We start from the raw sequence: 20,245 nt of genomic DNA, 5'->3' as shown, positions 1-20,245 counted from the left end.
CAACAAGCACCCCAATGTCCTTCCTTTCCTCATTAAAGATCTCAAGGCAAGGCTATTATTGCTACAGACTGTTCATACAACAAAAAGCCTCAACATCAGATGCCCAAAAGTTCTACGCAAATATGCTACCAACCCCCCGAATCACTAACAATCGAATAATCGAATAATCGAATCGCTTACTCCCCATCCGTTCCACCCATACTCCTCCCCACCTCCCTTAAACATCCTCCACAACCTCATACCCTACCCTCACCCACTCCCCACACCCTTCACAGCCCACAACCTCTACCCCTTCTTCCAGCTGCTCCAGCGAAATCATAAACTGACCTGAACAACGGCATGGGTAGGTAAAATACTGCGGCTCCTCTTCCTCTTCTTCTTCCTTCTCGTCCGCATTCTCTTCGTGTTCGTTCTCTGCAGTACCATCCACATAATGCGGCGTAAACTCATCCAGAGAAATATGCCGAAAGACATGTGGTCCTCTTCCTCCACCTCCTGCTTTCAAAGAGCCACCCGTTTCATGAAGACCTTGTATTCCTTGAGACGAACGTGCCCACGCGGAAAAAGAGGCCAGCCACTCATCTTTCAGTTGGGGGGAAGTAAGAACGAGACGTGCTTGATTGATGAGATGGATCTTTTCGTTCAGCATTTCAGTCTCTAGATTTCTCGTCCCATTCCCATTTGGGTTCTCTTTCGGATTGGTTTGCGTAGTCGCAAGATTTTGTTTAGAAGAAGGGTTCTTATCCGGGTGATGCTTTACGTCAAAAACATAAGTTTACGTGACACTAGGAGTCTGAAGGAGAGAAGAAATAAGACTTTTTGACTCACGAGCAAAACCAGCTTTCTCCACGCTTTATTGACCTCTCCCGTATCGGCACCGGGCAGTAAGCCGAGGACGGCGTAGTAATCTATAGGTGGGTCCGATATTTTGCCTGGGCGTAGACCCTTGCGGGATTTTTTTATATGAAACAAGTAGGTTCAAGGGAAAGACGGATTGATCATGAATTTAGATTAGTCGAGGCCGAAGGTGTTCCAGAAGTTAGGCGTGCTAGATGTTGCAAAATAGGAATTGATTGGAAGGCGCGGAAAACGCGACAGACAATTTGCTCGCAATGAAAAAAAAATCAAAAATGTCGTCGGCCAGCCTTGTGAAGCTGAAAATTAAGAAATAGAAACCGGACAGGAACACAATCGGCCAGAGCAGCCAGGTCAAACAAAAAAGCTCTAAAGTTCATCTATATCTCTACGTAGATCTAGACGTTTTTGCTGATCTTATCTCCTCCACTCCTTTCTCCCGTCTCTCTCGAACTTTTCACTACTCAAGCCAATTTGGCCAGCCCTTCCCATCACATGTTTTTAACTCTAAAGTTACAAAAAAAGTCATTATACTCCACATAATCCACATTAATTATGAACGCCCTCTCCTCCTTTTCCCAGTCCTCTTATAATAAAAGAACGAGAAAAATGTCCTGAATGTAGATGAAACTCATTGTTCCTTCTTCCCTTCTCTAGCCTGGGGGATAGCGTTCCCAGCTTCATCTATCAGTCCCTTCTTTCTCATCATTTTCAAACTGTCATGGATAGGGTCCAGATGAGGAGCGGGGTCACGATATGAGTCAAAATACTGGTCTGCCCAAGTAAAGTACTACAAGAGGGAACATCTTTACATCAGCACTAATACATTTTGTGAGATATCAATGAGAATAGAAGACGCACCTGTCCATAATTGCAAGTGAAATATAAGTGATGCAAGGTATGGTGGGCGGGACCGTTGATGTACCTCTCCAATATGTGGCCGGTGATCATATCGCCATCGTGGATGAGGATAGTCCAGAACTGGACAAAGACGAAGAGGCCCAGGTAGACATATTTGTGGAGAGGGAAGCAGAATGGGAAGATACTAAGATAAGCGGGTCAGCTCATACTGCTTCTTGATTGCTAAAGGAGACGTACTGGTAAGGAAGGGACTGGGCGTAGCCGTCTAGGGGGTGAAAGGCGAGCGCAGCGTACGGGGTGGGTACTAAAAAGCCAAAGAATCAGTACAGGACCTTCATTTTCGCGGAAAGACAAGGGCAACTGACCGATCCACTTGTGATGTGGCTTGTGGATGTGCTTGTAGATCGCCGGATGGTGTTCAATTCGGTGCACCCAGTAAATCCCAAAGTCCGTAAACAACAAGAACATAAACACGCTCAACGCCGTGTAGCCCCACCCATAGTCTGCCACGCTCTCATACAGCATGCTATGCCCTCTCACCTCAGCGACGAACCACGGCACGGTCATCAACGCTATCCACGGTGCCGAAACAACGGACGATATGATTTCTTTCCTCTTCTGGTCTTTAAGGAATTTCGGGTGATGTTCTAGCCTTCTATCGTACACATAGTAGTATGATAGTGAGCAGAAGATGAAGTAGAGGGCATAGGCGCCGAGAAGAGCGACGGTGAAAAGGGATATCGACTGGCGAATGATAGAGTCGCGAGGGAGAAGGGAGGCAGGTTCGATAGAAGGGTGGTAGGTCGTTGAGCCAGAATAGGATTCCGAAAGAGCAGTGGCGTTTATCGATGTGAGAGATGAGGGAACCGGGGGATGGGGGAGGAGGAAATTATAGACTTTGTCAAGAACGTATTCATCAGAGTATTCGAGGATGATGTCCATGGTGTACGTGGGGAACGAAGGTGTAAACGCAGGTAGAAAGTTTTCGCAAATAAGAAAGGTCGAAAACGGATATGAAAAGATCAAGAGGTGATCTTATCCACTACGAGTCAAAAAGTGGTATGAAAGTCGATTGTCAACCAGCACTCGGACGTTGTGAATCGAGAGGATCGTACCACCAAGTCTACGCGGTATCGGCCGAGTAAAACGCCTGGACGTTAGAGATGTGAGAAGATAAATAGTCGGACAGTGTCGGTTCGACACTTGTGAGACAGACGGGTGGATGAAAGTGCAGGAGGAAAAGCGAATAGCGAAAGCCGTGTTAAACAGTTATCATGGAAGAATTCGCGTTCGGAAGAAGCAGGCCGAAAGGAGCGCCAAACAATGAAGCAGGGGCTAATGTCCGTCGTACGAGGGGATTTCTCGGGCCGTCAACAAAGTTGCTTGTTAATTTTTTTCTGTGGATGCTTGCTGGGATGTTTTAAAGAGCGTGGTGGGGGTAACGAGGCGGCCGCGGGTATATATCTGCTCTCTAGACGTGCTCTATGCTGTTCCAATACCACTCTCCGGCTCTATAACGCCGACTGATAAATACAGAAGAAGCGAGTCGTCCCCTCGCCAAAAAAAGGTGGTACGATCCTTTCGTGATTGTTGTTGTCCCTGCCTTCAGGGTAAATGTCAGTTACGTATGCATATAAAGTCGTATCATTGTTATTTATTCGGGATTAAGTATTGCCCGGAAGCTAAGAAACGCCTTTAACCGGGGGCTATTAAGTCGACTTTCCTTTTTAATAATTGTCGGTTGTTGTTGTTGCCCTCATCTTCTGGCGATGTGTTTTGTTTACATTCCGAAGAATCACTCTTGCATTACACCATCCCACTGACCATTCCTCATCCTGAGTACGGCATTATTTCCCGCTCTGCAGCAAACAAACACCGATCATTTATGGTGTGCTCGTGGCAATGATTGCCATCACTCAAATCAATATTTCTGCTCTTCCGCGGCCGCATGTGTTTCATCCCAAACCGTCTTTCGGGTCTGAACTGCTTCTGCTGGCTTCATGTAGTACAGAGCAAAGATCAAAATGTGAAAGCGAAAGTACAGAACACGCGACACTGCTCTGAGAAGCCTATATTTTGAAAGAGTTAAGGCATAACGCATGAACTCATTCAGCGGCAGTGTAAAACGAAATACAAAGTGTTACGAGACAACGAACATGCATGGTATGTATGATAATATCAACAACGGGTCGTCACCTCTTCGACCATGCTAGTTTACTCGTTGATGTCCATCCCCACCGCATTAGGAAGTCCCCTACATCCTCTATCAGCACTGCCCGCCAACAGAAGGGACTGGAGGAAAGTAAAGACATACCACATGAGCAGGGCGTGCAGGTCTTCTTCGCCCGTATTGTTAGGCGTCACACTTTCTCCGTCTACCAGTACCCCATTTTTCTACACGAGGTCCGTCAAAACGCCATCTCCAACATTTTTGCCTGTCGAAACATGAAAGAAGACTTACAATGCCAAGCGTGAGCTTGATAGCAGGCTTAGGCGCCTCGTATTCCTCCAACTCCTCGTCATTTATCTTTCCCGCTTCTCCTTCTTTCTCAATCAACCTCAAAATGTTCCTGGCAGCGACTTCCCCTTGGCCAAAAGCTGTATGTCCAGCTTGGATAGCTTTAGTCTGCGCACAATCTCCAATGGCGAAGATGTGATTGTAATCTTTCTGGGTTTGAAGCTGATCTTCGTCGGAACCAATGGAAGTGGCAGATGAAGAGGTCAAGGGAGGCGTTACGGTAGGCATGAATGATTTGGAAAATTGCTTTTCCGTGTTTTCTACAGACGCTAGCCGGGAGGGACAGACTTGCTGAGTGGGGAGTACGCGAATACGACCGGTCATAGGTGAAATGAGTGCAGGGTCAAGCTCCGCCATCAAGGAAACGTGGGGTCTTTGGCCTGTACATGGCAGCTGAAACGATTGATGCGTCAGTCTCTTCAACTGAATTGGGAAAAGGAGAACGCAGGGTCCAGAAATTTACAACGATGTCTGCTTCAAATGTACGGCCTTTATCAGTAGTAACATATTTGGTCTTTCCATCAAGCACTTCAGGCTCATCGGGCCATGTCATCACTCGTTCTCCAAGTACGACATCGACCCCCATCTTGGTGAGGGCTTCCATAACTGCATTTTTATCAGCGCTTAACCATAGAAGGAAGGGGATAGAAAATAAGAGTCTACCTGTGACATGCAGCTTGATGGGGTAGATGGGTAACAGCCTCGTCCTTGAATGTAGCAGCGTAATCTTCTTCTCGGGATACACATCCTTCAAATCAGTCGCATACTGAATTCCCAACGCGCCTCCTCCGATTATCAAGATTCTACCCGCCGCCTTGAACTTTTCTGATTGGATGGCCATGAACTTTAAGCCACGCTTCTTATTCCCTAGCTTTCGCTCATCTCCCGTAACCCGCGGCTGGCCGCTGAGAGGTTGCCAGACGTTAACAGGATCGGGAAGGGTACTGCCAAGGGCGTAGAGTAGGTAGTTGTACTCAATCTTCTCTTCCGGCCCGTCAAATTCGCCGTACGTCATATTGACCTCCTTGCTATCAACATTAGCCGCAGGGACACTTTTGAAAGCGACATCTTTAAAAGCCGGACGGTCCTCTTCACTAGGACGAACGAAGGTGACCTCCTTCGAAGATAACTTGGTGACCACGCCTTGAATAAACTGATGTCTCGCTCTTCCAGCTAGAACGTCATCCTCCTGGTCAAGGACGGACGGATGAATGGGCGGTGTTTCAGGGGGAGTTGAAAGATCTATTTCGGGCGCAAGCTTGGGTTGTGGGTCGAGCAAATGTTTATAAGGTATGAAACTCTTGGGAGCATGTTTGGTCTTGACCGTAAAGCGGGAGAACGTATAGACGTCTAGATATGGGCAAGGATAAATCAGCTCTTGTTGTATCTTGAACACGAATCCTTGAAAGAGTCAAGATATAAGATTGGGGAAGACCTACGGTTCATATGCGTATTCCTATCAATAGCAATCAACTTGCAATTACGAGGAAGCTTCTCCGCCAAGATCTTGACAGCGGGACAGCCGCCGTAGGAGGCGCCGAGGACAACGACGGTGCACATCGCGGACTTGGCCATACCGTTTCCGTCGTATAAAGAAGAAGGTAAAGATTGGCAAAATTGAGTCCTTGTATTGCTGCGGATATCTGAAGCAGAGATTGAGAAGTAAGATCGGAGACATGTGAAGATAATATAATGAAGTTGAAGAGACGCACACTAATCAGGAGGGGCTTTGATCACAGTACAGTAAATACAGGGTTAAGGATATACCAGTGGAGTCAGCGTATATGCACAGATAATGGCAATGTTTGGGATAAGGAGGTAGAGGAAAAGATGGGGTATTTGACTAAAAGACTCAATATATACGTATATTTATATTCGTTGCCCTTTCATTTCACTCCACCAGCGGATACTCCGGCTACAACTCAAGTATAGTTATCAGATAACTAACCAGCAGAAAGAGTCCAGCGGTCTTCCGTCCCCCCGAACTCAACGGCCCGGATCTTTTTAATGCCCGCCGGGTAGGGCCGAGTCGGCGCCGTACGTGCAACGTAATACATCGCATCGAACGAAATAAGAGGTAACTGAGTCCATCATGCCTCTAACGAGCAAGTAAGTAAGGCCATTATTATTATCATTGAAGTGAGTAAAAGGCATATATAACCGAATGCACAAACAAAGCCTAGCACAGCAGCCGACAAAATTATACCGCATTTGTCACCAACAAGTGCTACCAAAGGCAATAATCTCTTTGTATGATATATTCCTCTGTATATCATAAATATTAGAAACAGGTGTGTGCAACGACTACTAGGATATAGAAGTCTTTCGTCTGGCTTAATGGCATCTGAAAAGCTCGGTACGTAATGAGCAGATCGTGCGAATGGGAATGGTCGCGATGATCTGCAGTCTGTAAATCTTCAGTTCTTTCAGACTTAATAGATCCCAGGACGTTTACATGCCAGTTGAAATGGACCAGAAGAGACGTATGTACTGCGGTTCTGTGGATGCGTGAGATTAGTTGGGCTACGTAAGTGATTAGTAGGCAAGAAAAGGATAATATTGAGGTATGTATGTAGCCTTTTTCCGTTCGTGTTCTTGTTGATGCTAGCTAACAATGGCCGGTGCCCATACATCGATCAAGTATTCGCCATACAAGCATTCCATATGTTATATTTGTACGAATGACGGAGATTTGGACAGAATATCAGACGGATAATACTGAGTGCAGCAACGAATGCAAGTGAACGAACAACCAAGCTTTTCAATACATGCTATTATTACGTAATGTTGGAAAGCGATAAGCCAATCCCGTATTTGCTCGCTTGGTCGCATGCCGGTCAATCATCGTCGGTCATCTCCCGCGTGCAGTCACATCTTCTCCTTTACATCCCAGCTTTCAACTCATCTCACGTATACACTCATCACATTCAAGATGGGGTTCCAGCAATCGGTTGTACTGGGATCTTGTGCCTTCCTGTTGGGCATGGTCTTTGTCTCCCAAGTGGTAAGTTGTCGCTTTGAAAAACGCGAATCCGATCCTGTGTGCACACTTTCATCAGCATATCTGACAGGTTATACCTTTAACAACATTTTGGATACAAATACGGGCTACCCTACCATGAGGCAGAGGCAAATGGCTGATACACTTGACTCTGCAGGTTGATATCCCCCTTCTATATCAGCCTGTCACTCCCGAGGCTATCGATAACGCCTACAAATTCTATGAAATGTGGTGGGAAGCTCCTGGTGCTGTCAAGGCATTGTTCCATGTTGCCCTTGGGTTACCACTCGTAGTGCTGCTCGTCAAACTTCACAAGTGGAGTGAGAGTGCTGTCTTCTTCGATGGCAGCTGTATTGGTGAGTAAGCTGTAACTTGTAACATTTTTTATCCATGATGCTTTGTCCAAGTTGGTAAAGCGTGGATGCTGATGTGGCTTTAGTCATGCACTTGGCGACTATCGTTCTTTATTTGACTGTCCATATCAACTCTTTCAGGACTTTCCGTGTGTTCCCTTTTGCCCATACAATCTTGAGAAGTCACTAACAACATCTAGTCTACGAGTCAACCGTCACCTCATCGTACACCATTCTTCCACCTCAAGCTCCACGAGACACTCCTCCTACCGCCGACGAGCGCATCGAAGCTGTTCGTGTTCTTGCCGCAGGAAACGCTCTTGTCGGTCTTTTGACTCTCGGTGTGATGGGTATGCAAATCGGACAAGAGTATGCGAGGAGAGTGGAGGAAAGGGAGGAGCGGGAAGTTGAGACGAAGGTCAAGAAGGATATTTGATTCTTCTATGAGCCATGCTTTATCTTGCGGAGGGGATATATATGGTCTGCATTGTGTTCGAAGAGTGCTGAGTATCATCTTGGAAATATCTGTAGGCCAGTGTAATATTGCGCGCAACTTTGATGTGCATATAAAGAGCAGTAGATGTACATCTTCTAATACCCCTGCCAAATCATGCATTCTAATCTAATCTAATCTCAAGAATGACATTCACAGAAATTTGCCTTCTTGTTCACCTCTGTTTTTGTTCTGCTTCCGTCTAGCGCCCCGCTGAGACGACAAACCATGCGAATATGTTAAAAGCAGAAACATTGAATAATGATAATCAGCTGATAAAATTATTAGACTAGGCCAGATTTCGCTCATCTTTAGTACTGAATGTAATTCTCACAGGACTTTCGTGTTTTATGGAGCGTGATTCTAAACAATTAGTTATCGACTGTTGGTCGCCGCCCACCACCGTCTTAATTTCCCATTTGCAGTCGTGGCGTGACAACCCAATGCCTACATACCCTTGAAGCTCCGATGAAAGAAAACACCTGCCAGTAACCCATACTTGATGGTGGTGGAAGGTGTCCTTTCGGTGCAGCATACAATCTGACAACAGCTAGATACGATACATATGCAAATCCCCGTCCCACCCCGCACTAGCTATTAATCCGGGGTCAAACAAGGCCCAATCTGCAGCCATTACAAACTCCGTATGGTTTTGATGACTAAATAGTTCTCTTAAAGGTGCGGCTGGTGGCAGATCAGTTTGCCAGCTACATCAAAATCAGCATCGAAGTCGACAGGATGTGTCGAAATAAGACAAATGAACGTACACTCTACAAGTCATATCGTAGCCTGCACTCAGTAATCTGGTTCCATTATGCGGGTCCCATTTCACTTTCCTCGCCGGTAAACCATGTTTTCCCACTAGCCTTACCGCCATCTTCTCTGCGTTGCGAGGTACGTGTCTTAAATCCACCGTACTGACCCCTCCATCTTGAGAAGAGAACGCTAGCAGCTGTGGAGTATATTTATTCCAGTCACAGCTAAGTATTTCTCCAGCAGAACGTGATGACATTGGATTAGGGGCGGCGGAGGGAGGGAAGATTTCTTGGATGGGGGAGGGGAGAATACGTGTATCCCATATCCGGATAAACCCATCAGAAGCACAAGTCGCGATAATGGTTGGTGAATGAGGAGACCAAGTGGAGGAGTATATTTGGCCTGCATGGGCAGGTATGGTTAGGATTGATGACTGTCGATTGGGGTTCCACTATGGTCACAGCAAGTCTTTGTTAACCCCAAACTTTTTCGAGCATGAAACGAATAATAATGGAAACGAACGATTTTGACAGATTGGTCCCATGAACCAGTCACAAACAATTCCTTTTCAATGTTGTTCCATTCGATGGACGTGACTTCAGCCGTATGTTCTTGCCAAGCTTGTATAGGTAGTCCCTACCACCGAAAAATAAGAGTGATGTCTCCCAAATGACAATCCCATCGGAGGCGACAAAACTTACTTCGAGAGCGAGATCAAAAAGTTTGATGGCACCGTTACCGCAAGCTGCTGCTATCTGATTCCTATAAGTAATGGATGGTCATTATACGTTCCGGTCGCTGCCGTCTCCATCATCAACACCTTCTCTCAACATCTCCTATAACTGTAACACATCCCCCAGTCTGAACATCTCGCTTCTCCCAGACAGTTCTCACAAGCTGAGCAACTTACTCGTGTATCTCGCTCCAAGCCACGTCATACACGCAATCTGCTGTATCCCAACTTCTCACCAGCCCCAATCCACCCGCGACCTGCTGGTCCATCTTGACGACGTGCACCCTGCCATTGCCGACTAGCCCAAAGTTGGAACCGGAAGCAAGAGCCAAATGATGATCGTAAAACGGAGAGAAGGCGAGGTTGTTATGTGCAAACGGAGGGAGAGAGAGGCGGAGGTATTGCATGGTCTGTGGCTATAGAAGCATGACTTAAAAGTATCTATTGTAGGTACGGAAGGCTGAGGCCTGAGGTGTTGGATTGCCGGAATTTGCTGGTGGAGGCAAGTTCGCTTCACTTCCGCCAGCCGCGTTCTTGGATTCCCTGGGCAGCCCGGCTATTTTATGAGTCTGATAAATGCTCCTCGACTAACAAAGAACCTGCCAGCAGGTCCTCATCTGAGCTTTAGTCGGTCATCACAAGGCTTAATAATATCCAATGCAGACTTGCTCGGCAGCACAGAGGAATGATAACTAGAAGTTCTTGCACCATCCGACATCTTCTTTGTCACATCACCCATAACTTCTACATACGGCTACAGAAGACCACAACATTCCTTGACTCTAACTACATCTCTTTCTTCAGGGGTTGCATTAAGCAGTAAGGACGAATCGGTACTTGGGAACACCCTTCCTGAAATCGGTGAAGGCCTTGCCAGCTTTCGCTATGGGTCTGGTCTGCACCCAAGGACGGATATTGTGTTTGACTACAGTGGCGAACATGTCTGCGTGGTCTTTCGGGGAGCCGATCATAGAGCTAGTGACCGATTTACCGAGCAAGTCCCATACACCGAGAGTAGGGTAACCAGACTCCGCGAGACCGAGGATCACCTAGGGCCGTAGCATTAGTGAGTGGCCGGGAAACTGCCGGCGGAAAGACGTACAATGTTTCCTAGAGGACGGAGCAAAGGAAGGTAAACCTCCTTGAGAGGCATGTTGTCCTGATAACTGGTGCAGATGATGAGATCAAGGGTGCTGAAAGCAGCCTTGACAGCTTTTTCGTCAGAAGTGTCAAGGTGGGCATCAGCACCAAGCTTAGCAGCGTCCTCTCGCTTGCTACTACTGGAAGAGATGGCAGTAACATGGGCACCGGTGGCCTTGGCGAATTGCCTAATCCCAGATTGTCAGGATTGAAAACATTGACGGGAGCAGCTCAACTTACGAGACCCACATGTCCCAAACCACCAGTGCCGACGACACCAACCTTCACTCCGGGACCAGCCTTATAGTGTTTGAGGTGAGTGAAAACGGTCACACCAGCACAAAGAAGAGGGGCGGCATCGACGGAAGAGACTTCTTCAGGGATCTTAATGGCGAAATGGCCCTTGGCCTGGTCTATTAGAATATAAATCAGTCACGGGCTTTCCTTTAGTTGGCAGGGATTAGCCTACAGTAATCGCTAAAGCCGCCCTGGGTGTATGGCTGGCTTTCGCTCTCAAGGGGAGACAAGAAAGCGTTCTGAGATTTGGGGCAACTGAGGCATCCGCGTGAGATTTTTTTGTGGTTAAAGTATTAGGTGAAAGGGACTCACTAGTTTTCAAACTCGTCCTTGCACCTAGCACAACTTCTGCAAGACCCAGCCTGACCACCGAAACCGACGCGCTCCCCCACCTTGTGCTCAGACTTGGGACCAGCCTTGACAACGGTACCGACGATCTCGTGACCAGTGATGGTAGGACCAGGTGTTTTCATACGAACCATGTGGACGTCGCTCTACGTACATGGCACAGCGTTAGCGAGACCCAACATGCGGAAAGTCTGCTCACATACACCGCAAAGACCTCAGCACTCGACTTTGACGATGACATCATCATCTTCAAACTTCCTTGGGGTATAGCTGTGGGGTTTGAGTTCAATTTCGTCGCCACGCTGAGGAGAGTAGGCAGCCCATCCAGTGAACTGAGAGGGAATAGAGTTGGACATTCTCAAATTGTTGATTTGTTGTGGCAGTGGAATGTTAAGGTAATTTTGAGCAGTCTATGGATGATGCGTGGGAAGGCAAGCAGGTGAGAGGCTGTCTTATATATGCGCTTTCCCCCCTCGGTTAGTGGCCTACATGTTGCGGGAAGCCCGTCCGCCAGTAAAGTCGATGCAGTACGGTACATACGTTCCAGGAATAGCAGCTCCTCCGTCCACCATCGCATCACTTATTAAATTATCGTTGCCTTTTACCTCCACCTCCACCTCCACCTCCTCCCATGTGCTTCTACTCCCACCTCCACCTCCACACACGCCTCCACTCCACCTATAGTAAAACCCGCCCGCGACACTCCCTCTTAAACCACCAGCTACACGCCCTCCTCCTTCTACGTATGCAACAAGTCTCCTCACAACCACCATTCGGCATTCATTGGTCAGAGCTTATCTCTCAGCCGTCTGTCGCTCTGGCCCGCCGCTTGGCGTCAATTCTTAGAAAGAACCTCTGGTCGAACCTGCAACTTAACGCTTGAACTGTATCCTATTGTTTCGTTCCTCCAAGTGCCATGAAACGACATGCACGTCCCCTTATGTATCTGACAAGCTTTATATATTGAAAAACAATTAAGCAGTACTAAATAACACTCCCGGTGGTCGAGTATATGTACAGGTACCGACCACACAAAATAATATTCATCATCAACAACAATCATGGAATCGGACTTTGCCGCGCAAGTCCGTGGCGGTCATCGCCGTCAGCGGAGATAAATAATAATAATAATAGAAGAAGGACAAGAGGAGCAACAACAACTAACCAAACAACCAGTCTGTTGTCGTTTATTCAAATTTGCTGTTGACCACTCTTTTCCCAACGGCCCTCGTAATCATATAACTAAGAAATGGCTCCGTCACCAGGGAAGATACATCAACTTCCAGGTACGTCAACACTGCAGTCTTAGAGTAAAGGCTGACACAGAGCAGTCAAGGTGCTGTATAGCCTCGACACTTCTCCCCATTCCTATGTAACGGTACTCAACAATCTTCAAGAAGTTTACGTCCATTATGATGTTGGAGCAGGATCTGATCCGAATCGGAGAGAAGAATTGATGGGTAGCTGCTTTTTGAAAGGCGTTGCTAGAGCCATTTGTTTTGCCAGGCAAGTTTCTGAGTCTCTTCTCCGCACAATAACCCCAATAACAAGCCTTTGACAGTCCGGAATGTATACCAAATCAAGCTTCACTTGATTTTTCAGTATACAACCTCGATCCTTCCCGAAGGTCACCAGCTCCACGCGCTTTTGCTCCTTCAGAGGAGTCTACTTCGTGGACAGGCCGAGGCTTTTTATCGTGGGCGCTCTCTGAAACTTCACCGGGTTCGACGATCGTCAAGGGGCGTTTGACCCAGGATTACGAGTTTTCATGCTCCCAATTTACTCCAGAAGGCGGACTTGAAGGTCTTGTGGCCGCTGCCAATGCAGGTCCACAATCAAGAGAAGATGATGGCAGAGGATGGGGACTCGAGGTCAGCATATCTTTGCGACAAGTGAACCCCGAGGGCAAGGCAGAATTCAAGGGGCGTAAGGAGTTTGAAGAGTCTCTGGCGAAAGGCACTGGTACTGCAGGAAGTCCGGCGAGCACGCCCGGAATTTTGAGTTCTCCAGCTGTGCGGAAATTTGCCAGTCAACAGAATGTTGGCAGACAAGTGCCTGTTGGACAGTCAAAGGAAAAGGTCCATTCGCAAGCACAGTCTCAAGCCCAGCCGCAAAATAGTGGCCCAAGTCAAGGCCAAAACCAATCTCAACGACAGTCACAGACGATCGAAAGGCTTCAGAGCCAAACCGGATCTTCAAGCAGACCGACATCTTCAATGGGCAATCGAACCTCGTCTTCCGGTATACCACCATCATCTTTTCCTGGTGACCCCACGTCCTCAAATTCAAATCAGCTTTCAAGCCGTGCATCATCTACCATTCCACCGCCTCCACCGCCTCCCCAACGCCAGTCCACCACCAATCCTCAAAATGCTCCCACCTTTGCGGAGAGCAGTGCGACGGCTGCTGCCCGTTCTCGCCAAGTCACCCCACCCCCATCACTTCGTTCAAAATCTCCTCCTCCATCAACTCCATCTCGTAAACATCTTCACGCTCTTCTTCGTGCAGACGGGATGATGTCACCCGAACTCGCCCGCCACTTAGCGTCAAATCCGACATTGAGGAATCTGTTGAAAGCCGTGCCGAATAATTCAAATATGTTTACCCAACTGAGAAGCTTTTCAGGTTTGATGGGCGATAAGGGAAAGAAGGATGAAATTGGACAAGGGGCCGGCAGTGGTGCTGCTGGAACGAGGAATAGAGAGGCAGAAGTTGAAAGAGAGGATTCACCTACAGAACCCACAACTCCAACACCGAGCTTGCCACAGCCGAACACACCGTTGACGGTAACACAAAACAGGTCAGCAGCAGCAGGCGCACAGGGTGGTGGGTGCTGTAATTGCGGTACAATGCAATCTGATTGCTGGAGGATTCGGAAGATGAAAGACGGGCCACCTAGAAAAGTTTGCGATGGTTCGTAATTTCTTCGTCTTCTTCTTCCTTTAAATTGCCAAGAACTCCCCTGATGACTAACACTGACCAATCACTTACAGATTGCGGGGTGTACTTCAACGAACACAAGAAAATGCGACCTCCTGAATTGTGGAATCCCAAACTTGCTGCAATTAATGGTCTAGGACGAAGTCAGACTGCTGGGCCATCGTCGACCGCGGGCAAAAGCACTAATGCACCGGACCATAAACGCCGAGGACACAGTCATGACCTGTTCTCGGATGGTCCTGCCTCTGGGCTACGTTCTTCTCCTCGTTTAAAGCGGCGTTCGTCTTCAGACCATCCACCTTCATCTTCACATTCCCATTACAACACTCGGTCTCATCCACCTCAACCTCCTCCCCATACCCTCCCATCACAGGCACATAGTGCCCATGGCCGTGGAGCTGGGGGCAGTGACGCTGGAGGACATACGCCCAGCTCATCAAGTATGACCGGTCATCCGATGGAGAGCCCACGGAAGAGGTATAAACCCAAGACTGGTGTTGTACCGAGCCCGAGAATGGCGACAAGAGCTAGTACACGAGCGAGTGTGGGTACGCCGTCAGACTTTTCGAGCGAGGTGTTTGGCTTTTCGCCGAGGACCATTATGGGGGAGAATAATGTACATGGACATGGTCACTCCCATGGAAGTGGGTATGGAAGCACGAGTAGCACGCCTCATCCTGCACCTACACCTTCATCACAGGCCAACCCGACCCCAAATCCCTCGCACCCCACGCCCAACCCCGCGCATCCTGTCTCAAATGGATCACACCCGACACCCAACCCTTCACATGTTACGCCTGACCCCAACCCGACTCAGCCACCGGCTCATTCGCAACCCCAAACACATCGACCGCAATCCCAAGGACCATCTGATCTTGATCCGGAGTTTGACATTAATGCGTTCCTGTCGTCGATGGATACTTCAACCATTGGTGTGGACAATTTTGATCTAAATAGCCTGTTCACCGGAAATGATGGACAGGAGTTGAATGGGGAGCTAAATCAGGAGATAATGGACTTATTAGCAGGTTGGGAAGAGAACGCAGATGGGCAAGGACAGGAGCAAGGGCAGAGCGAGGCGCGGGCGACTTAATTCGAGGGAGCTGCGTGTAGGGTCATAACAGCTTTCTCCCATGTGGATCATTTTTACGATATACTTACTGTACGGAAAGTCACATGTACAAGATTGGTGAAGTGTTGTTTTGTTTGTTCGAACGGGTGCGATGCATAGCGTACAGACATGGCCAAAAATGTACAGGTATGATAACTATATGAAAAAGTAACAACCTAGAGGAAGCGCTTCCATGCGTGCTTTTCGAATTCCTTGATCTTGAGAGCCTTCTTCTTGGGCCTACAGGAAAAAGTCAGTGATGATAACAAATCATGACAGGAAATACACGTACAATTGGGGAACACGAGGCTCGACAAGTGCTCGCTTCTGCAAAGCCAAGAATCGATCTTTAAACAAGTTGCCTTCCGGCTTGACCTGTCGCAAACTTTCGGCCAAATCTTCACCCAGCTGCACTTCAACCCTCTTCTTTTGCACCCTATACTTTCCGACCTTCTCTCCCTCCTGCTTGCCCCTTCTTTCCTTTTCCTTCTTGGCAAGTTTCGCTATCCTCTCTTTCTCAGCCTGTTCCTTCTGCTTCCTCTCAACTTCCTTCTTGAATGCTGCAAGGGAAGAAACAGAGTTGGCTAATTTACGCTTCTCCTTTTCTTGTCGAGCCGCTTCTTCGATCGCACGTTGTCGTGCTTGACGGTTACGCTGGGCGGTAGTCTTGCGCTTTGAAGCTTTCTTCTCTGGCAAATCCTGATCTCCACTGGACTCCTCGTCATCAGATTCGCCATCGCCGACCAGCATATCTTCGGCAAATTCTGATCGCTTAATATGTCTGCGCGCTTCGACAACAGAGCCAAATTTCTCAATAAGAGCAGCTTCCTCCTTTTCACGCTCAACAGCGGCAAGTTCTTCCTTGTAAGCTTCGTCAATGAGCTTAGCGTGAGACTCTGCAGAAGGGTTATAAGAAACGCCCCCCTCAGGAGTTTCGACAGCCTTGTCGACAGAACCAAGATAAGCGGCTCGCTGACGAGCGATAGTCACGGGCACCTTGACCTTCTTCTTCACAATTGTCTCCTCTCCAAAGCCACCCTCGACTTCAAACTCCTGCTCCTCTTCCCACACATCCTTTTCCACGGGCCCCCTCGCTTGAATATCGGCACTTGCTAAACCAGTGCCATCGGAGAAAGCTTGTGTCTTACGAGCGATGCGCTTGAGACGCTCCTTCTCGGCTGAGGAGAGAAGAGGTTTTTTCTTTTGAGGAGCAGCCTTAGACACTCGAGAAGTGAGGGAGGGAACAGCAGAGCGTTCAGATAGTATGGCAAGAGATCTAAGTGGTTTATGTTGACGTTTCGCCTTCGCCCCGACTTGAGCATCACCGACAACATCGACAGTGAACAGCTCGTTATTGGACTTAGTAGCCATCGGTCCACTGTAATCTTGTCAGTTACCAGATAATACAATACACCAAGTGCAGAAAACCTACCCAGTAACCCTCTCGTCTTCCCTAGCTTTCTCCAACGCCTCCTCTTCGTGCGTTATGTCAATGTTCTTCCTCCATGCCTTCTTACCCTTTCTCGATGGCTGTGAATGGGTTGAAGGAGCTCCCAGATCGTGCACTGGTGCCTTTCCCTTGCCTTTTGACTTCGTACTAGCTGCAGGTCTGTCATATGGTTTGCCCTGGGCCCTAGTTGACGCTCTGGGGACCATTTTTTCAGTTAATCGATTTGTACCAGATGTTGAAAGAATTTGGACGCGGACGAAGGTCCCAAAAACAAAATCCGTCTTCAAACTTTTTTTTAAAAATATATTTAAGATATATCTAATTTCTTAGTTAATTTATCCCGAAATGTCGAAGTCATCCGAGCAAAACGTCCACATACTTTCGACTTGCAAAAAAGACAACATTAAGTCAAAAATGAGCTCAAGACCCATCATACGCTTCGCCCAAACCCCCCTATCGAGGGGCATTGCCACCTCAGTGCCTGCATTTGCGCCTAAGAAAGGTGCGTGCAGTCTCAAGATCTTAGTCTTCCGTTTGGAAATTGTGTATTGACGATGGAATCGCAGCTGCCGCTACCACAGCTAAAGCCAAGCAGGGGTTCGCTCAAAAGAAGAAGGACACTTCTAGTGGCAGTGGTGGAGGAAACGTCAGCTGCAGCCGGAATGACATGGAAGAAACAAAGCTAATATGAGCTGTAGAACAACATCACTTTGAGATACTCTATGTCTGCGAATCCGCCAGACCTTTCTGATCTTCCTAGACTCAATCCTGTATGTAGTTCACACTCGAAAAGGACAATTTTGACAAACTGTAATAGGAAAAGTTCCGAAAAGACAATGTTGGCAAGCCTACCATCTTCTCTCAAGACGTCCAAGACAAGCTCAAGTCTTTCGGCTTGCCTTCAAAGATTGACAAGGAATTTGCTTCTGCTGGTGGACCTGCTAGCGTTGTGAGAGAAGCTACTTTGGACCTTGTGAAGCGTGTGGAGGCCGCAAAAACTGGAAGCAGCAAGCTTGCAAGGTACATTCTTAGTGCGTAAATCGGTTTGTTTCTAATGAATGTGAGCTAATAATAACTGAAGCTGGTGAGCAAGGAAGTGGTAAAAGTGTTCTCTTGGTTCAAAGCGTTGCCTATGCAATCGAGTCCGGATGGATCGTCTTGTATTCTCCCCGAGGCATGTATACAGTCCCATTTAATGATATAATCATCTGTTAACCCTTCGACAGCCTCAAAATGGGTAAACTCCACCTCCCAATACATCTATGATCCTGAAACCAAGACCTACGCCCAATGGGAATCCGCACAAAATATTCTCTCTGTTCTTCTTGAAACCAATAGGGACAAGCTCAGCGCCATTGAACTTTCAGAGAAGGTGGAACTCACGAAGGGCAAGAGCGTGGAGGCTGGAGAGACTGTGGCCGCTTTGGCTCAGCTGGGTGCGAAGGACGACAGGTCGGCCGTCAAGGCTTTGGAAGCTGTTGTTGGTGCACTGGAAAAGCAGACTCAGTGCGTAATCAAGCGGCACGAAATGAAATCGAGCTAATTCTATGTAGATTCCCCGTGTTGTGGGCAATTGACGAGGCTCAAAGTCTCTTCAACACGTCCAAGTACCGTGCCGCTGACTACACTCCCATTGAACCTTACCATCTCTCTACTCCTCGGCTTGCGCTTGACTTTATCGCTGCTAGACGATCCTTCGTATGTTATCATCTCATTCTCTTGAAGAAACATTACTAACAGTAGGTATAGTCTCGAGGCGCTGTTGTCACCTCCCTATCCCTATCTGACCCATCTAACCTTCCTTCTCCTGCAATTCGATCTGCTCTTTCTATTTCTTCATCTAGTCCACTTACTCCTTATACCGCCATCAACCCCTACCACCTTGCTCACGCCGAGAATCTCACTCCCATCAACGTTCCCTACGGTATGAATTCTGAAGAAGCGGCTGGTCTTTTTGAGCTTTTCACCAAGAAGGGCTGGGCTCCCAATGGATCAGATGAGTTGTTCATGGAGAGTTTTATTGCGAGCCAGGGGAACCCTAGGGAAATGGGCAAGGGTTTGAGGAAGACTTTTATGCCGCTCACAGCTTAAATTGATCTTTACTATGCATAGGTATCAAAAGGGTACATATTATCATAATAATCCTTTTCAAACGGAAATGACACAAATAATCGATGCGAAGTCATCCTTTGCGGCCGAAATGATCCTGCTTTTTAGTTGGTGTCGAGGGCTCTACGCTCTTGATCATTGGAGCAGTTGACAATGAAGTGAGAGTATTAATTCAAGAAGACTTCCATCACTCAGCAACTGCAAGGTTCCATCCCTAATCGGAAGCTAAGTTCTAACCAACCAATGTATAACTCGAAATTCCCACCTGACGATACAAAAGCATGACGTGGCAGAGAGAGAACGGGAACAGATCGTAGATGTGACCAACAGATGGATCGCAGAATAAAAAACCATTCATCACTGTTTACTAAACTGTACTGATTCGAAAGCTCTAGGATGAAGTATAATGAAGAACGACGGCAATGAAAACGAGAGATGTAAAGTGCTCAGAAAGGGAAAAAAAATCGCTTGTTACTAAAACGTCTGACGATAGCACGACTCGACCGTATGGCTCCCGTGATAAATTGAGTGGCTCAAATTATCTTATATGTCACAAAGAGAAGTTTTCATGCTCGGGCCAGAGTAAAGGTATAGACGACTCATTGAGTCACAAGCGTGTTATATAAAGTCGATTTTCAAGGCCAATAAGGATAACACAAACATCTTGGAACATTGTTACTCTCCCTTGGTCTCTCATCAGCTCTTAATCATCATTTTGCCGGAGGAAATGGGGCCAGTCTAGATGGTATATCCATTTTGAGCTGGTCTTGAGAGCGGTGATATCGATATACTTGTACGCATTCATCCCCTCTCCGTATGGGTCCCATAATGTCACGCTGATACAGCATTTATTAGCTTTGAACCGCTTATAAGGAAAACACTGTGGTATATAGGAACATACTTTGATTTATTAGTAATGGTGTTGACGGTATAGTACTGGTCTTTGGTGAGAGATGAATCGGGTGTATCTGTTGTGTAGATGAGAACTGGCGACCCATCTACTTTTTGCATAAAGTTCACTGTCCTCACACAGATCAGCAAAAGCCCCAAAAGTAATCCAATGGAGCGCAAGATAGGGGAAACTCACACCATGTCGCATCATCGTCCGGAATACTTTCCCTCACAGCATACTGCCCCGTCAAGTAAACCAATGCCCACATTCCTGCCTCCTCCACCCTCGTACGATTTGTCTCTGTCTTGCTTGGCATCAAAATCTTTCCTTCATATCCTCCCTCTCCATCCGTAGTGTAATAAACTCCGTCGCCACCCATTTTCTCTAT

At 47.4% G+C, this 20,245-nt stretch overlaps 10 protein-coding genes across 11 annotated transcripts in view; 3 read left to right on the top strand and 7 right to left on the bottom strand.

The window, feature by feature from the left end:
* Nucleotides 1–58: 58 nt before the first annotated feature.
* Nucleotides 59–967, bottom strand: CNA05015 (hypothetical protein). Its single transcript, XM_024656093.1, has 2 exons — nucleotides 829–967; nucleotides 59–754 (listed from the first exon to the last, which is right to left on the bottom strand). Exon 2 carries the CDS (start codon nucleotides 647–649, stop codon nucleotides 218–220), a length of 432 nt encoding a protein of 143 aa, XP_024514165.1. The 5' UTR covers nucleotides 650–754; nucleotides 829–967; the 3' UTR covers nucleotides 59–217.
* A 166-nt stretch (nucleotides 968–1,133) lies between these two features.
* CNA05010 (C-5 sterol desaturase, putative) lies at nucleotides 1,134–3,223 on the bottom strand. 2 transcript variants are annotated; one of them, XM_024656092.1, is made up of 5 exons: nucleotides 2,832–3,223; nucleotides 2,082–2,758; nucleotides 1,954–2,020; nucleotides 1,717–1,900; nucleotides 1,134–1,645 (listed from the first exon to the last, which is right to left on the bottom strand). In XM_024656092.1, exons 2-5 carry the CDS (start codon nucleotides 2,656–2,658, stop codon nucleotides 1,487–1,489), a joined length of 987 nt encoding a protein of 328 aa, XP_024514164.1. In that variant the 5' UTR covers nucleotides 2,659–2,758; nucleotides 2,832–3,223; the 3' UTR covers nucleotides 1,134–1,486. The 2 variants fall into 2 exon arrangements, with proteins under 2 accessions (XP_024514164.1, XP_566786.1); XM_566786.2 differs by having other exon boundaries at nucleotides 2,082–3,223.
* A 636-nt stretch (nucleotides 3,224–3,859) lies between these two features.
* CNA05000 (conserved hypothetical protein) lies at nucleotides 3,860–6,149 on the bottom strand. The gene is made up of 7 exons (XM_566785.1): nucleotides 5,947–6,149; nucleotides 5,674–5,877; nucleotides 4,898–5,584; nucleotides 4,698–4,840; nucleotides 4,178–4,627; nucleotides 4,031–4,110; nucleotides 3,860–3,970 (listed from the first exon to the last, which is right to left on the bottom strand). Exons 2-7 carry the CDS (start codon nucleotides 5,807–5,809, stop codon nucleotides 3,931–3,933), a joined length of 1,536 nt encoding a protein of 511 aa, XP_566785.1. The 5' UTR covers nucleotides 5,810–5,877; nucleotides 5,947–6,149; the 3' UTR covers nucleotides 3,860–3,930.
* Nucleotides 6,150–6,326: 177 nt separating this feature from the next.
* Nucleotides 6,327–8,218, top strand: CNA04990 (expressed protein). The gene is made up of 9 exons (XM_024656291.1): nucleotides 6,327–6,373; nucleotides 6,423–6,525; nucleotides 6,587–6,590; nucleotides 6,681–6,798; nucleotides 6,876–6,909; nucleotides 6,963–7,238; nucleotides 7,393–7,591; nucleotides 7,675–7,737; nucleotides 7,789–8,218. Exons 6-9 carry the CDS (start codon nucleotides 7,065–7,067, stop codon nucleotides 8,022–8,024), a joined length of 672 nt encoding a protein of 223 aa, XP_024512062.1. The 5' UTR covers nucleotides 6,327–6,373; nucleotides 6,423–6,525; nucleotides 6,587–6,590; nucleotides 6,681–6,798; nucleotides 6,876–6,909; nucleotides 6,963–7,064; the 3' UTR covers nucleotides 8,025–8,218.
* A 292-nt stretch (nucleotides 8,219–8,510) lies between these two features.
* CNA04980 (peroxisome targeting signal receptor, putative) lies at nucleotides 8,511–10,007 on the bottom strand. Its single transcript, XM_566938.2, has 5 exons — nucleotides 9,748–10,007; nucleotides 9,539–9,599; nucleotides 9,360–9,473; nucleotides 8,849–9,288; nucleotides 8,511–8,788 (listed from the first exon to the last, which is right to left on the bottom strand). The coding sequence occupies exons 1-5, from the start codon at nucleotides 9,975–9,977 to the stop codon at nucleotides 8,632–8,634; spliced, it is 1,002 nt and encodes a 333-aa protein (XP_566938.1). The 5' UTR covers nucleotides 9,978–10,007; the 3' UTR covers nucleotides 8,511–8,631.
* A 250-nt stretch (nucleotides 10,008–10,257) lies between these two features.
* CNA04970 (mannitol dehydrogenase, putative) lies at nucleotides 10,258–11,879 on the bottom strand. Its single transcript, XM_024656290.1, has 6 exons — nucleotides 11,559–11,879; nucleotides 11,320–11,501; nucleotides 11,180–11,262; nucleotides 10,951–11,123; nucleotides 10,673–10,898; nucleotides 10,258–10,619 (listed from the first exon to the last, which is right to left on the bottom strand). The coding sequence occupies exons 2-5, from the start codon at nucleotides 11,487–11,489 to the stop codon at nucleotides 10,848–10,850; spliced, it is 477 nt and encodes a 158-aa protein (XP_024511962.1). The 5' UTR covers nucleotides 11,490–11,501; nucleotides 11,559–11,879; the 3' UTR covers nucleotides 10,258–10,619; nucleotides 10,673–10,847.
* A 653-nt stretch (nucleotides 11,880–12,532) lies between these two features.
* CNA04960 (hypothetical protein) lies at nucleotides 12,533–15,538 on the top strand. Its single transcript, XM_024656289.1, has 4 exons — nucleotides 12,533–12,641; nucleotides 12,687–12,861; nucleotides 12,917–14,268; nucleotides 14,349–15,538. Exons 1-4 carry the CDS (start codon nucleotides 12,605–12,607, stop codon nucleotides 15,386–15,388), a joined length of 2,604 nt encoding a protein of 867 aa, XP_024511961.1. The 5' UTR covers nucleotides 12,533–12,604; the 3' UTR covers nucleotides 15,389–15,538.
* Nucleotides 15,477–17,102, bottom strand: CNA04950 (conserved hypothetical protein). The gene is made up of 3 exons (XM_566935.2): nucleotides 16,839–17,102; nucleotides 15,699–16,784; nucleotides 15,477–15,646 (listed from the first exon to the last, which is right to left on the bottom strand). The coding sequence occupies exons 1-3, from the start codon at nucleotides 17,060–17,062 to the stop codon at nucleotides 15,583–15,585; spliced, it is 1,374 nt and encodes a 457-aa protein (XP_566935.1). The 5' UTR covers nucleotides 17,063–17,102; the 3' UTR covers nucleotides 15,477–15,582.
* Nucleotides 17,103–17,239: 137 nt separating this feature from the next.
* CNA04940 (mitochondrial carrier protein, putative) lies at nucleotides 17,240–18,978 on the top strand. Its single transcript, XM_566934.2, has 8 exons — nucleotides 17,240–17,358; nucleotides 17,423–17,502; nucleotides 17,555–17,626; nucleotides 17,674–17,887; nucleotides 17,938–18,030; nucleotides 18,083–18,362; nucleotides 18,410–18,554; nucleotides 18,606–18,978. Exons 1-8 carry the CDS (start codon nucleotides 17,271–17,273, stop codon nucleotides 18,945–18,947), a joined length of 1,314 nt encoding a protein of 437 aa, XP_566934.1. The 5' UTR covers nucleotides 17,240–17,270; the 3' UTR covers nucleotides 18,948–18,978.
* Nucleotides 18,979–19,303: 325 nt separating this feature from the next.
* Nucleotides 19,304–20,245, bottom strand: part of CNA04935 (hypothetical protein) — a 2,020-nt gene continuing 1,078 nt past the window's right edge. Inside the window, exons 1-3 of the mRNA XM_024656091.1 lie at nucleotides 20,053–20,245; nucleotides 19,867–19,984; nucleotides 19,304–19,801 (exon numbers count right to left, since the gene is read on the bottom strand). The exon at nucleotides 20,053–20,245 is cut by the window's right edge and continues 1,078 nt beyond it. Coding sequence (XP_024514163.1) covers nucleotides 19,669–19,801; nucleotides 19,867–19,984; nucleotides 20,053–20,245 — 444 coding nt within the window. The 3' untranslated portion in view covers nucleotides 19,304–19,668. The remainder of the gene's footprint in view (nucleotides 19,802–19,866; nucleotides 19,985–20,052) is intronic.

This window comes from Cryptococcus neoformans, chromosome 1, assembly GCF_000091045.1.
Source record: "Cryptococcus neoformans var. neoformans JEC21 chromosome 1, complete sequence".
NCBI lineage: Eukaryota > Fungi > Basidiomycota > Tremellomycetes > Tremellales > Cryptococcaceae > Cryptococcus > Cryptococcus deneoformans.
This window is presented reverse-complemented; position numbering and strand designations above follow the sequence as displayed.